The 13,129-nt window shown below is 35.7% G+C and overlaps 2 protein-coding genes across 6 annotated transcripts; one reads left to right on the forward strand and one right to left on the reverse strand.

Moving 5' to 3' along the window:
* The first annotated feature begins 1,901 nt into the window (after window positions 1-1,901).
* LOC112290804 (uncharacterized) lies at window positions 1,902-3,503 on the forward strand. Its single transcript, XM_024537514.3, has 3 exons — window positions 1,902-2,310; window positions 2,418-2,547; window positions 2,702-3,503. The coding sequence occupies exons 1-3, from the start codon at window positions 2,157-2,159 to the stop codon at window positions 3,378-3,380; spliced, it is 963 nt and encodes a 320-aa protein (XP_024393282.1). The 5' UTR covers window positions 1,902-2,156; the 3' UTR covers window positions 3,381-3,503.
* A 33-nt stretch (window positions 3,504-3,536) lies between these two features.
* Window positions 3,537-9,784, reverse strand: LOC112290803 (uncharacterized). Of its 5 annotated transcripts, none has more exons than XR_016505974.1 (13): window positions 9,273-9,784; window positions 8,485-8,591; window positions 7,620-7,938; window positions 7,281-7,492; window positions 6,568-7,017; window positions 6,282-6,417; window positions 6,042-6,147; window positions 5,623-5,716; window positions 4,852-5,134; window positions 4,450-4,549; window positions 4,196-4,312; window positions 3,974-4,030; window positions 3,537-3,809 (listed from the first exon to the last, which is right to left on the reverse strand). XR_016505974.1 is itself a non-coding variant. In XM_024537511.3 (13 exons), exons 2-13 carry the CDS (start codon window positions 8,566-8,568, stop codon window positions 3,696-3,698), a joined length of 1,998 nt encoding a protein of 665 aa, XP_024393279.1. In that variant the 5' UTR covers window positions 8,569-8,591; window positions 9,273-9,784; the 3' UTR covers window positions 3,537-3,695. The 5 variants fall into 5 exon arrangements, 3 of the variants coding, with proteins under 3 accessions (XP_024393279.1, XP_090111322.1, XP_090111323.1); XR_016505973.1 differs by having other exon boundaries at window positions 4,772-5,134; XM_024537511.3 differs by having other exon boundaries at window positions 4,926-5,134.
* Between the last annotated feature and the right edge of the window lie 3,345 nt (window positions 9,785-13,129).

The following is a 13,129-nucleotide window of genomic DNA, read 5'->3' on the forward strand; positions in this document are numbered from 1 at the left end:
AAAGAATAAAATAACTACTTTTATATGACATCAAAATATACATATCATTTTATATATGTAAATAATGCCATTTTGAAAACTTTTATTTTAGTATTAGAATTATCCAAAGTTAACCTTATACAAAAGTAAGATATATGCCATTTGTGATACTAATATTTTGTATTAGAATTGGATTTATACAAGATTACATTAGTCATATAATTATAAAAAGCCAATACAAAGTTAATGAAATTTCTAAAAAATAAATTTGTGGAGATTTATGGTAACTTAGAAGGTATTTATAATAGAGGTATTGACGTTTGCCACAATGGATATATATGTTCATCTTTTATGTGCAAAAATTAAACCAAGCCAATATATAGTAAAAGTTGACTTTATGTATTGATTAGTAGCAAAGAAGATCATAGAGTATTTAGAAGATATTTTAGAATTTAATTTTTTTATTTTAAAATAAGCATATATATATATATATATATATGTGTGTGTGTGTGTGTGTGTGTGTGTGTGTTTGTGTGTGTGTGCAAGATGTTATTTTAATAAAAATTTAATTGTTGATGTAAATAAATCAACACACATAAATATACATATATGTATACATATTTTTGATAAAGTAGTAATTGTGATTTAGAACTACAAAATATAATTTCTAATTATACATTTTATTATAGAAGAAAAATATATAGCGATTAACAAAAGCATTCTAAAGTATAAAAATATAAAGTTTAATTATATATTAATTAAAGTATTGTCAAGTATTTAAATTATATATTATATATTTTTGTCTATTTCTTTTATTTTTTTATATTTATATACCTAAGTTATCTAAAATAAAATAGTATACAATAATAACATCATAAATGGCATTTGAATTCTTTATGAAGTTATGACATTACAAAATTACACATATAAAACAAAAGTATATTCATGACTTTAAACAAATAAATCAACTACATTAGTAGTGTCATATAGAATACTTATATAGGTGTTATAAATGAAAAGATTAATACAATATTTATTATGAAAAATTCATCATATATGTACATAGAAATAAAAATTTTGAGCAATTATTGTAAAATATTTGAGAATCTAATTAATTATATCAAATACAATTTCTAGATTACTTTGTATATCCTACAACATAGTTTCTTTTAAGCACCATGATATAGAGTGAGGCCAAATAACCCCTAGAACGGTACCATGATAGAGTTTTTTTTTTTTTTTTTTTTTTTTTTTTTCATCCATGATTGAGTATTGGGCAAATTTGACAAAGTTTTCATACACATGGCCTTGTCCATCTACAAAAATTGGGCAAAAGGGAGGCCAAAAGGGAAAGGCTAATGGGGAGTTACAAAGAAGCAACTAACTTCTACAAGGGAGAAACAAATGGTTAATAAAATAACCGAGTTTAAAGTAGCAACTAACTTCTACAAGGGAGAAACAAATGGTTAATAAAATAACCAAGTTTAAAGTAGCAACTAACTTCTACAAGGGAGAAACAAATGGTTAATAAAATAACCAAAGTTTAAAGTGCAAGTGGCCAAAGTCAACCGGAATACAAAAATTGATGAAATTAGAGCAAAACTAGCGCAATGCGCGTAATGGCCTCGAGGTCAACAAGGCACCAGGCGCGTATCAATCAAGTGCCGAGGGTGGGGCGGTGTCGGTAAGATGGACAACGGGATCGTGGAGAAGCAAGTGAAAATTTAGTGGGAGGGGACGCGGTGCAGCAGGGATCCGAGGGTAGAACTTGGGCGGCATCGAAGCATCTCTGACGTTATCTGACGTTATCTGCCCATCACTTCCCATGGAATGCTGTTAGTGATTCCTGACGACACCGTCAACAATGCCCCATACTGGACTTCTATTTCCATTGGCAGCACTGTTCCGCTGTTGCCAATTTCTTTACTTTTATTTCCCGAGACAATATGGTAATCAGGTCTGCGGGGTCTAGATATTAGATCGGCATCCGTCCTCTTGATTTGTATTAACTACAGCTTGATTTTTCGGTGGTACCTTGAACTGAACGACAGCTTCGTTTGTGTACGATTCTGGGTGTGTGCCGTGGTCCTGGATTCGGAGAATTAGAGTAGCATCTCCTTGAGATCCTGTTTGTGGGTTGGAGTGTGTATTTACGCTGTTCAGCTTGCTTTCATGAAATGGGCCTGTTCCTAGATAGGTGTAAGAGTAGAAGGTCGGGAGGAACAGATCCAGTGTCCAAAGGTCCGTGGACGGAGGCTGAAGATAAGATCCTTACTGAGTGTGTCGAGAAATACGGGGATCGGTGTTGGCGACAGATACCTAAGCATGGAGGTAAGCCAGTCTCGCAAGAGTCGTGTAGGATGTTGTGTAGTGCGTTTGTGTGGACGATTGAAAACGTCGTGGACGACGCCCTGAGAGGCTTTGTTGTGATGGGTCAGGGCTGCTGAGAGATGGGAAGAGCTGTAGGCTTCGATGGAAGAACTATCTCAAGCCTGGCCTCAAACGGGGGAAATTCTCTAAGGACGAGGATGAGTTTATCATTACACTGCACGCTCTCCTGGGAAACAGGTACATGAACTGACACAATCGAATCTCCGCTTAAACTGGGATACTTGTTCATTGAATTGTACAGACCAAGACCGTAAATGACTTCCTTCCTCCGGCGCAATTTAGATTTGTCCGTGATGCTGAACGGCAGAGATGTTTTTTTTTGTTGTTGTAGGTGGTCATTAATCGCTGGCCGCATTCCCGGTCGGACGGACAATGAGATTAAAAACCACTGGAATACGCACCTGAAAAAAAGACTCCGAGAGATGGGCATCGACCATGAGAATCACAGTGTAGGCCTGAAACTAAGCTCCGACTCTGACGGATCTCTAGACGCGGAGGAATCTAAGGGTAAGAATGTTGAGGACCAGAGAGGCTGGCCCAGCCCTTCATTTGACGACATTGCTCAATGCGCTGACAATCTGTATACAAATCCGCAGAATGTAGACCCACTTCCACAGGAATTCTTAAGCCCAGGCGACTCGTTATTGCATTGCCAATTTGACACAGGTTTGGAATTTGAGAGCACCTTCAATTGTCAAGTAGATCAAGGCCCCTACACAGATGACCCTTGCAGCAGTGCGAGCTGCACATATGATAACGGCTTGTCGGGATTGGAGCAACCGTGTCCCAAGCTCCCTCAATCAGAAAATTCATTAGATTTTAATTTAGAAAAATCACTTGGGTCAAGTTTCAAAACTTATCCTTCACCTACGGATAGATTGGCATTCGATATGATGGATTATCTACCATTAAGCTTAATGGGCCTCTCAGGATTTGCTGAGGAATCACCTCACGAGGACGACGTCTCCGGTCCCTTATGGACATCTATCCAACTTTTTGATCATAGCTAGCCAGTCGAACCACAGAATTTTTCCATGCAAGAACCGACGAATCTCACCTAGAATAATTTTTAGTCCGCGTCTATAGTTCGTATTAAAATACATTAACGAAACCACGAGCGAATAGACATTCCTTCCAATTACACAAAACAGGCTTTGCTAGAAAGATGGTACAACTCCAATACTCTGATTTGTTTATTGTCATTTCTTTGCCACAAAAAAAATTGTAAAAGAAATGTAAGCACATTACGGCTGAATAACAAAATAATCTACAGCCAGACTATTAAATCTGGCCTGTCTCCACATCAAAGTCACTGCTCTCACTACCTATGCTAAGCGAACAATACCCGACAGCAAAGCACTGCCTGCAGATGCTTGATTAGCGGCACGGTTGCTCCCAAACTCCCTTTTGTTCGATTCCCGTGCTATGCGGCTCCCAAACTGCAACCAGAGACTAAGACATGTCAGTATGCTTCCATCAACACTTTCACTTTAAGATATAGTGCTGTTCCAAAATATCCGGCAACATACTATATCTGAAATGCACTTTATTCATTGTCGAAAGAGCATGACGACTAAAATTCGTGAGCAATTACTACACGTACCTGAATTGCACGCTTTGGCAAAGTCGCAGCACCTGGCAATCCCAAGCTCATGGCCACCTGCACAGTAACAAATCCCCGAAATATCGTGATTTCTAGCCTGATCAGGTCAAACGACGAAATCGATTCCTATTTCTCCCAAAAAAAACAGATTAAATATGTAATTGTGTACGCGCTTCACATAAAATCTTGTATGCATGTCTGCAAGAGCGTGAATAGACGAACCTCACGAAGAACTCTTTTGTCGCCATTTCCAATTGGTAGCCGTAGATCTACAATTTCCCACAGAGGCTTATCGAGAAGAGTGTCCACTACTTCTTCATCAAGAAACGGGAACCTTGCCTGCCAATGCAAGAACCAACACATTATCCGAAGTAGTACAAAACAGGAATGCGCTTGTCTATCTTGCTAAATACGGTCACTGCCTACAACTTGTGCATCCAAGAGTACAATAAAAATGTTACAATGCTTGTTGTTACCTCTTTACCCAAATCGGCCATGCAACGGTCATCTCTCCCCAGATTTCGCTTCCAGATGCGCTGCATGTCAATCCTCATCTCTGCTTGCAATGCTGCCCATCTGCACCAACCAATCCCAGCCACCTTTTTCATTTATATGAATATGCATGCAAACATGAACCTCAGTTTAAGGCCATCATTTTAAAAACTTGACCAGTTCGATACATTTATATGAAATGAACATGCCACTGGCGCCACAATTATTGTTGTGCTAGGGATGCGAGTTAGCCAATTCACAAAGCTACCAAAATTTAGAGCATTTCTGAGGGGTCAAGTCTTCTACCTACAAGTAAAAAATTATTTTCATCTTGCCGAAGACAACTAATTGAATAGTATACATGACCAATGGCATATACTCTGTACTTGATACTTCCAGGCAGATCAAAACTAGCTCCCAGGTGTTGGTCATACAGTGCGCGGAGACACAATGGCCTCACCCGCCAAGTCTGTATTTTGTGCGGTGCCGTCCATAGCCTCCGCACTGCTCATCAGCTCCAGCTCCAACTAACAGCACACGTGCACTAGACCTGTACTTGGTCCTACTATCTTCATCCTCTAGCCTAATTGGCTCGAGTCGCTCCTGGGTATCGTGCAGATACCCTTCTCCTCTTGCAGCAAGCCACAAAGCCGTTCCAATGTTGAGATCCTACATCAGCCAGAGGGCCTGACCATCATTAAAGCGAACAAATCTACACTTAACCATATACTGCACAAAAATAAACTAATTCATTATATTTGAGGTCAGCTTCCATGACATACCAAATGCAGATAAATCAAAACTGCATTTGGTAGGCAAGAAGAAAAACAAGTTTTCATAAAAATGTACTAAAATATATTACTTCGACGTTCAAGTTGGCTAATAAGCGTTCTAAGTCCGGGTTTACTTCTTCCGATTTGGATTAACTCTTGACCTACGACATTTATCACAAATGACATAAATTGACAAAGAATCACTACGACTAGTGTTCAAATTTAGTACGGATTGAAACATTAACTTTTCAGTGTTCGTAGAGGTAAACATAGATTACAACCAAATCAGAAGACAGCAGAACTATAGTTGTTGAAGATCCGATAAAACTAAACTCTTTTTGGCACAACCTCGATACCAAGGACATAATCGAAGTAAAATATTACCATAAATGTATTGGAAGGACATATTAGGGACTGTAAATGAGAGCGGTATGAATCCATAGATGTAAGATCGGCATCAACCTTCACCAATCTCCACCTGCAACCATCAAAATCTCAAGTTTATCAGTTATACCTACATTATCAAGATTCCGAACCAGAGTTCTTATGTTCTGCTCCTTGAAACCTGCCCTCAAAGCAATTAACAAAAACACAACGTATAAAATATGGCAGATGAATATCCATACCTACAAATTCTTAGAAATAAAAAGATGAGGACAATGTATTCTGAGAAACATGAAATAAATTACGACAATTTAGTCGAGAGCACAAAGAAAAAAAACATATACTTGGTTATATTATCCAAAGAACAACGTGAGGGAAATGAATTTATATTTTTAAAAGGTGACACTTGAAAGGTTTACCTTCTGGAAGGTGAGAGTCGCCTAAGCTCTGCAAGGCCTGCAATAGCTGATATTCGATCAGGTGCAGTAGAGGTCTCAAAACTGACATTCAGCAGGTCAATCCCATCTAGGAACACACATCAACCACGTTCAATATCCTGGATTAGATGCAAGCAACATAAAAACTTAAACTTTATGGTAAGTAGCTCTAGATATATTTTGAATGCAACCAGTGAGACGAATCATAAACGCCATACATACAATCAGGTTGTAGACACTCATCCAACAATGCTGCTAATATCATAGAGTCCAAGCCGCCAGAAAACAGGACAGCAACAGGAGTGTATGCATTATCCTCTCCCAAACAGAGATCTTCAGAGCTACTTCTAACTAACTCCTGCTCAGACAGAAATAGCCACACAAACTGTTAGAACTAGATGCAAAACTTGATCCACAAACTCCAAACAGCAGAAATACTTATATGCAAGGCATCGTTCAAATAAAATTCTTAAGTGACCAAATTGGTCTTCTAATTATGAGCACTTACCTGCTGAGGCCTCCTTATGTTACTGGTTCGCCTTTCCATAGAATGTCGTAATGCTTTCAGAACAGAATCAGCAGTGGTCTCTTTCCCTTGTTGAGGAGCCGTAAGTAAGAGGGCTTCGGTGAGGTTGCTAGGATCCGCATATTGTCGATCCCACAAAACCAACTTCAACAAAAGTGGGTCTTCCCACACATGCTGTCGAGTTAGTCCTTTGAAAGAACTTGACGTGCCTACGGGGTTTTCGGACTTCAATGTGAGGCTATGGATACCACACTGCAATTCCTCCCAATATTGGAACGCATGCACATCTTCGTTCCTGCCTGTTAGAGCGGTACTTCCAGCAGGGGCAACTGACGCCAATAGTAAGCGAGGGTCCGACAATGATGGTCTATGCAAAAGGAGACTTCGCCGTCCAAGTACATCTCTTCCGAACCAGAGTAGTTGATGTTTGGCCTGGATCAGAAAACAAACATAACTTGGCATTAAGAATACAAGTGTACACAAGTTCAACGAAGATCAATTCTCAACGTCAGAATATGTCCCACCGTTCAGAATTGGAGCAATATCTAGGAGTAAAGGCAGCTTCTGATGTATGACACAAAATTTCAAATAGTTAGTGCGCAATACGTATAAAACGGGCTGAGTAAGTACCTACCTACCATCAGGTGCAGCATAAGTAAGACATAATAACACAATTATGATTACAAGCCATTAACCTGCCAATAAACAAGAGCCCATGGCCCTCGCAATGCTGAAAGGATTTTCGGTACTGTCTTGTGTACACCCGTTGTGTCCCGTGTGCTGCATGCACACGGGATGTTACTGAGTGACGCATGGCAATCACAAGCACAGCACGTGGCCAAAGCTGTCATCAAAACCAGTGTGTCGTTTTCACCCGGCTGCACCCGAAGGCCTCCAAAAATCTCTCCTGCTCCATAGATTGACAGACCATAAAAAAATAAAAAAATCATTAAGGATCAAAAGAAGTCTTGCTCTCACACTACGCTGCCACTCAAGTTTCATGAAGCTTCAAAATGGATAAGATACGAACGCACCATTGTAAATAAGTATATTGCCTGCAGTATCTCTAAGTGGCTGCGAGACTGGGGAATCACCCCGTAACGATAGCAAGGCACCGACAAACTGTATCTTAGTGCTAGTTGGTTCATCCCTCTTTTCTTGAACCACCAGATCTGCTACTGACTGAACCTGAGCACGCACATGTACTGAGTTCTCTACATTAGCTACACTTTGCAGGTCAGTGGAGCTTTGAACGGCTGTCAAATTAAGCGTTTCAATGTTGATAATATCTGGACCCCTGCGCTTCAGTCCCTCACAAATATCCGCAAGGCTAGGTCCCTCGAATTGTGAATCCTGCCATATGCAACACTACTAATAAGAACAAATGTTTCATTTCAATAGTAACTTTTGCTAGGAAGTGTTAGAGATGTGCTTAGCCAACTTCCTTTAAATCATTTCTCTCTTTAAGAGTAACTGGCGACCAAGGGCATCACCGAAATCTGTCAAAAGAACCCAAACGACTATGATGGACCCTCACCGAAAATAACAGTAACTCGTGAAAGTGAATTCTGCAGCAACTATTGGAACTCACTGGCATCATGTACTAATAAACCTTCGATGTGTGCTTACAGCGAGGACACCTATATGTTGCCAAATAAAACTAAAACAGAAAAAAGAAAAAAGAAGAAGAGCAGCTCAACGATTAATTAGGATATCTGAAGTTGAATACATCCTCAACAATCGTAGATTTGCCCGCGCAATGTAAAAAAAGATTAAAGGCGCAAAGAATTTGTAGAAGAATTAGCAGTCTAAGCTGTTATGCGAGAAAAGATGTTCTACCTGCAGAAGAGGGAATCCTAGACTAATCCAAGGGAACCTTTTTAGTACATGAATACGCACCTTTTGCTCTACAGGACTTCCACCGTCAGCACCTAGGTGACCCTCAATGTGAACCCCAGAGAGATTCAATGCAATGCCACACATGTTGACCAACGAAGGATCACTAGCTGTCACATACATCACAAAATGTTGTCACGAACAGGAATAATACCTCCTTTGAATGATCAGAGAAAGGGCATTTCCGTGACTAACAAATATCCGAAACGACCTCCCAAACAAATAAACAAACCACTGTTTGGGTCTCACAGTGACAAGCGAACTTCAGAAAGATAACGGTATTCAGGAAGATAATAGCCTTCAGAAAAGTTATCATACAATTTTATTACAACACAGAGCATGTTCTTCTTGCATTTGTTACGTATAATTTATTGTCGAATTGTAAAGTTTTTGAACAGCGGAAAACAACAACATGCAATGCAGCCCTGATGTTTCCTCCAATATTGTACTCAAAAACCCCTTGCTTGTAACAAATGCTTCTAGCTGCAAAACGAATCTCTCTAAAACACGAGGGTCAATTGAGCGCCAGCTTGCCCAATAATTCCACTCATGAGTTGCTGCAAGCCATCTTTAAGGAAAACGTGACAGGCTCTTCTACTACTGCTGTTGGCATTCGACGCTGATTGACCCATTAATCAGTAAAGTTTCGACTTTATTCGAAAACCAACAATGCGCTTAAACACTAAGCAGATTAACGTAATTTTGCCAGAATATCGATTGAAATGCGTTCTGGATTCGAGGGCGCAATGCTCCCAACGTGGAAAAAAATAAAAAATCCTAAAGATACTTACAAAGGATGTTTAAGTAAACTACGACTTATCACTTGTTCCAGCTCCCACAAAGGATCTGGCCCTTAAGTCACAGCGACAACGCACACTCGGCAGTGTTAGTTAACTCGCCAACGTTGAGTGCAATGACCGTTCTTCGGCTCTCACGTCAAAACCTCCCACAAATCAGTTTTGTAGGTCATTTGAGCACCCAATCCCAGCGCCAATTTCCTTGAGCTCAGGACGCAAAGACACTGACTGTGCAGTGACAACACCAGCGGCTGGTTCCCTGCCAGATTTTCCGCCGTTGCCCACGGCAATCCTCCCCCATCAATCCCCGACTCAAACTCCACCTCAATTCCGACCTCGGTGCATAGAATTGAAGCAGAAATCTCACTCGCTCTGCGACACGCATAAATCCCCTCTCAAAATTCGCTACAAAGCAAGAAATCAAAATTGATCAACATTTCGAAATCGATCGACGCACAGCACCGTTCATTGCTGACCCTCAGGTGCCGACAATTTGCTAAAACCCTAAGCCCCAATTCGGGTGCAAAGCGATCGAAGATGCTATTTGAGTGGGAGAATCTCCCTCTCAGTTCTATTCACCATCGACCAGCACAAAGCAGTGGCATGCTCCATTTCCTCATTTCTTTTTACTTCTATATATAATAAAAGGGGAATGTTAAATAGACCCAAGTTTTTACTAAATATATTCACCCATCTTAACTATCATGAAAAAAAAAATAATGATTTCTAGAATTATTGGATCTGCAACCAATAAAAACCAACTACATTCATCATAATTACCATATTATATTCTTCATTAAGTGTGGATCTATTTAATAAAAGCATTGGTCTATGTAATATAATGATTTCTAGGTTCATTTCCCCATTATTGGACCTGCAACCAATAAAAACCAATCACATTCATTATAATTACCATATTATATTCTTCATTAAGTGTGGATCTATTTAATAAAAGCATTGGTCTATGCAATATATATATACATATATATTGATAATAATATCAATTTAAGCTTCCTTGACAAAGGTGCCATTTGCACTGTTCTACTAAATAGAAGAGCTATAGAGGTGATCAAAAATTAAGTTTTTGATGTTTGATGATGTAAACCTATCTTTAACATGTATTCTTATTATTAGATGATTTCTTTGTATTATAGGAAACCAATGAGAGAATGTCTCAAACTTTGTCTAAAGTTGATAAGAAGTTGTTGTTTTCCTTTATCTTTTTTTAGTTCTAATAAGAAATAATTTAATTATTAATAAAGTAAAAGATGATTAAAACAAACACATATAGCCATTAAAGGAATTTGTATGTACTTCATATAAAGGACCAATAATGGGTGTCAAAAACTTTTGATTTGTTGTTCAATCATTGACTTAAATGAATTATTTTTAGAATACTTTTTTAATGTATTTTTTTCATATGAATCTCCCAAACAATTCTATAGTTAATTCTAAAATAAGATGAACACAACATTAACATTCCATACTAGTAGTATTTATTATTAACTAGTTTTTATTCAAATTTGGTTTTTGTTTTTGTGACTTTGTTTTGAAAACATTTTTCAAATAATCATCTTACATTGCTCAAGGTTTTTGAGTTTTAAATAAAATCACATTCATTAAATTATAAATTAAAATGATATAAATATTTATTGAAAGAAAGTAATAGTATAAATTTTAATTAAATACTTACTTGATTAATCTTAATATGTAAAGAGAATATTTTCTATTTGTTTGTTTTTTATTAATTTTTTAATGTCTAGACATTACAAAAAGCTACTACTAGTAAAATCTTAATAATGTATTAGATGTATTATAATTAGAAATAATTTAATTATACATATATATTAGATATTCTTTAATAGTTAGTTTTATTTCAAATTATTTTAGTACTTATAAATGATTTTTAAACATATATTTAAAAAATAATTAGAACATATATATATATATATATATATATATATATATATGAAATATTATTTATTTAATAAAAATCCTTCTTTTTAGTATATTTATTTAATTCTATCAACATAATCTTGAAGTATTTTTATTTTCTATTTAATATGATATATTTTTAATATATTTTTAATTAATAAAAAATAAATTCATATTGATTTTTTCATATAACCAAGAATATAATCAAGATAATAATAATTAATTATACTTATTTAGAATTAATAGCTTCTTTTTATCAAAAAATAAATAAATGCAATCATAAAATTTGGTTTTTTTAAAAATAATATTATTAAAAAAATCATTTAATTTTTTGTTAATTTTTTTGACTTAAACATATTATTGATCCATCTTTTATGCAAAATTTAAAGTTCTAAAATATTTAATCATAAAATTTTAATATAATATTTTAAGTTTTTTTTAAAAAATATAATTAATTAACTAATTCAATTTGCATTGTGAAATATATTGATAAATACATCTATAAAGGATATGATTATACAACTATTCAAATTGAAAATGAATAGGATGAGGTAAAGTAATATATTGGTGCATGGTATATTAGAGTTTCAAAGACAATACAAGGTTTATTTAGAATGAAAATCCATGAAGAAGTTTCAAATGTGTTTTAATTGGCATTGCATCTTTACAAAATGCATCAAGTAATTTTTGATCGAAATGATGATGTGATTAAAGTCTCAGTCTATAGACAATGAAAAAAAAATAATTTTGACAACATTTTTTGAAATAAATAAATTTATAGAGATTTCTTGGTAAAATAAATACTACAAATTTTTATAATATTTTGTATAGAATAAGATCTCAAAATATTAGGCAATAAGACAATATGAATTTGTAATTAGAAGGTTAAATTTTGCTAATCCTACTAAAAGAAAAATATTCTATCTTTGACTTTTATTGATAATGGCATGCTATTATGGACATACATATTTATACTAATAGTTATTTAGATATTATGAATAGATAAAAGTAGGTTAATTTGATAATATATTGTAAGAAAGCTTCCTAGAAGCTCTATAGATGCATATTCACCTTTATATGTATTTATAAGTAATTGATAGGTTAGAAACTTGGCCAATATGTTAGCCATGTATTATATGTTGTCAAAAAGGTAAGATTCCTTAGGAAAATATGAGGTCTTTGATTGCAAGTAGATTGTAAGAAGTAAAATATTATCCAAGTGTACTCAAATATAAAAAGGAAGCTCAAAGATTGAGTACAAATTAAAGATTAATTTCTTTTTTGTACTAAGATGAATCTAACTTCTAGCTCTTATCTCAAATCTAAATCTCTTTTTACTAAAATATCTATCACTCAATTATTACTAATCCAATCTAAGCAAAGTTTAACTCATTGAGTTTAATTCAAGTTATAAACTTCAAATTGTCAAAATTAATAAATAAAAATTTGAAAAAAATGACAGTCAAATCAAAGAAAAAAAGTTGGCTACTTATTGCAGCGACTACTTTCAAAATCTCCGTCTATAAATTAGCTTGGATCTCCCTCCTCAAAACTCTTCTTCTTGCAAGCTAAGGCTTTTTGAAAAGCTAATAATGATATCTAGTTTTTTTTCAAAATCTTAGATCAAAAAGAAAAAAAATATAGGAAATGGCACAAAAAATTCCAAACCATTCTTGAATTACATTGCCTTGTAGACTCTAACAACCCCCTCCCCGTCTTACAAACTTGAATGGACCTCCTTTGCCACACCTTTTCTTCTTACGTGCTAAAGCTTGTTGAAAATCTAACAATGAGATTTAACTTCTTTTTAAATCTCAACTCAAAAAAATGAAAACTTAATAAGCTGCATCAAAAATCCCAAACTAGTCTTGAAACTTAATATTTCAAAATTCCAGCAATCTCTCTCCTATATAATC

This window comes from Physcomitrium patens, chromosome 13 (genome assembly GCF_059467195.1).
Source record: "Physcomitrium patens ecotype Gransden chromosome 13, ASM5946719v1, whole genome shotgun sequence".
Lineage (NCBI taxonomy): Eukaryota > Viridiplantae > Streptophyta > Bryopsida > Funariales > Funariaceae > Physcomitrium > Physcomitrium patens.

Excerpts from the sequence above, each read along its gene's own strand:
- LOC112290803 (XM_024537511.3), bottom strand. The coding sequence starts at position 8,568 with ATGTGTGGCATTGCATTGAATCTCTCTGGGGTTCACATTGAGGGTCAC. Across the intron at positions 5,135-5,622 it reads GTCCTTCCAATACATTTATG|GATCTCAACATTGGAACGGC; the intron begins GTAATATTTTAC and ends TGGCTGATGTAG. Across the intron at positions 4,031-4,195 it reads ACAAAAGAGTTCTTCGTGAG|GTGGCCATGAGCTTGGGATT; the intron begins GTTCGTCTATTC and ends GTTACTGTGCAG.
- LOC112290804 (XM_024537514.3), top strand. The coding sequence starts at position 2,157 with ATGGGCCTGTTCCTAGATAGGTGTAAGAGTAGAAGGTCGGGAGGAACA. Across the intron at positions 2,311-2,417 it reads ACAGATACCTAAGCATGGAG|GGCTGCTGAGAGATGGGAAG; the intron begins GTAAGCCAGTCT and ends GTGATGGGTCAG. Across the intron at positions 2,548-2,701 it reads CACGCTCTCCTGGGAAACAG|GTGGTCATTAATCGCTGGCC; the intron begins GTACATGAACTG and ends TTGTTGTTGTAG.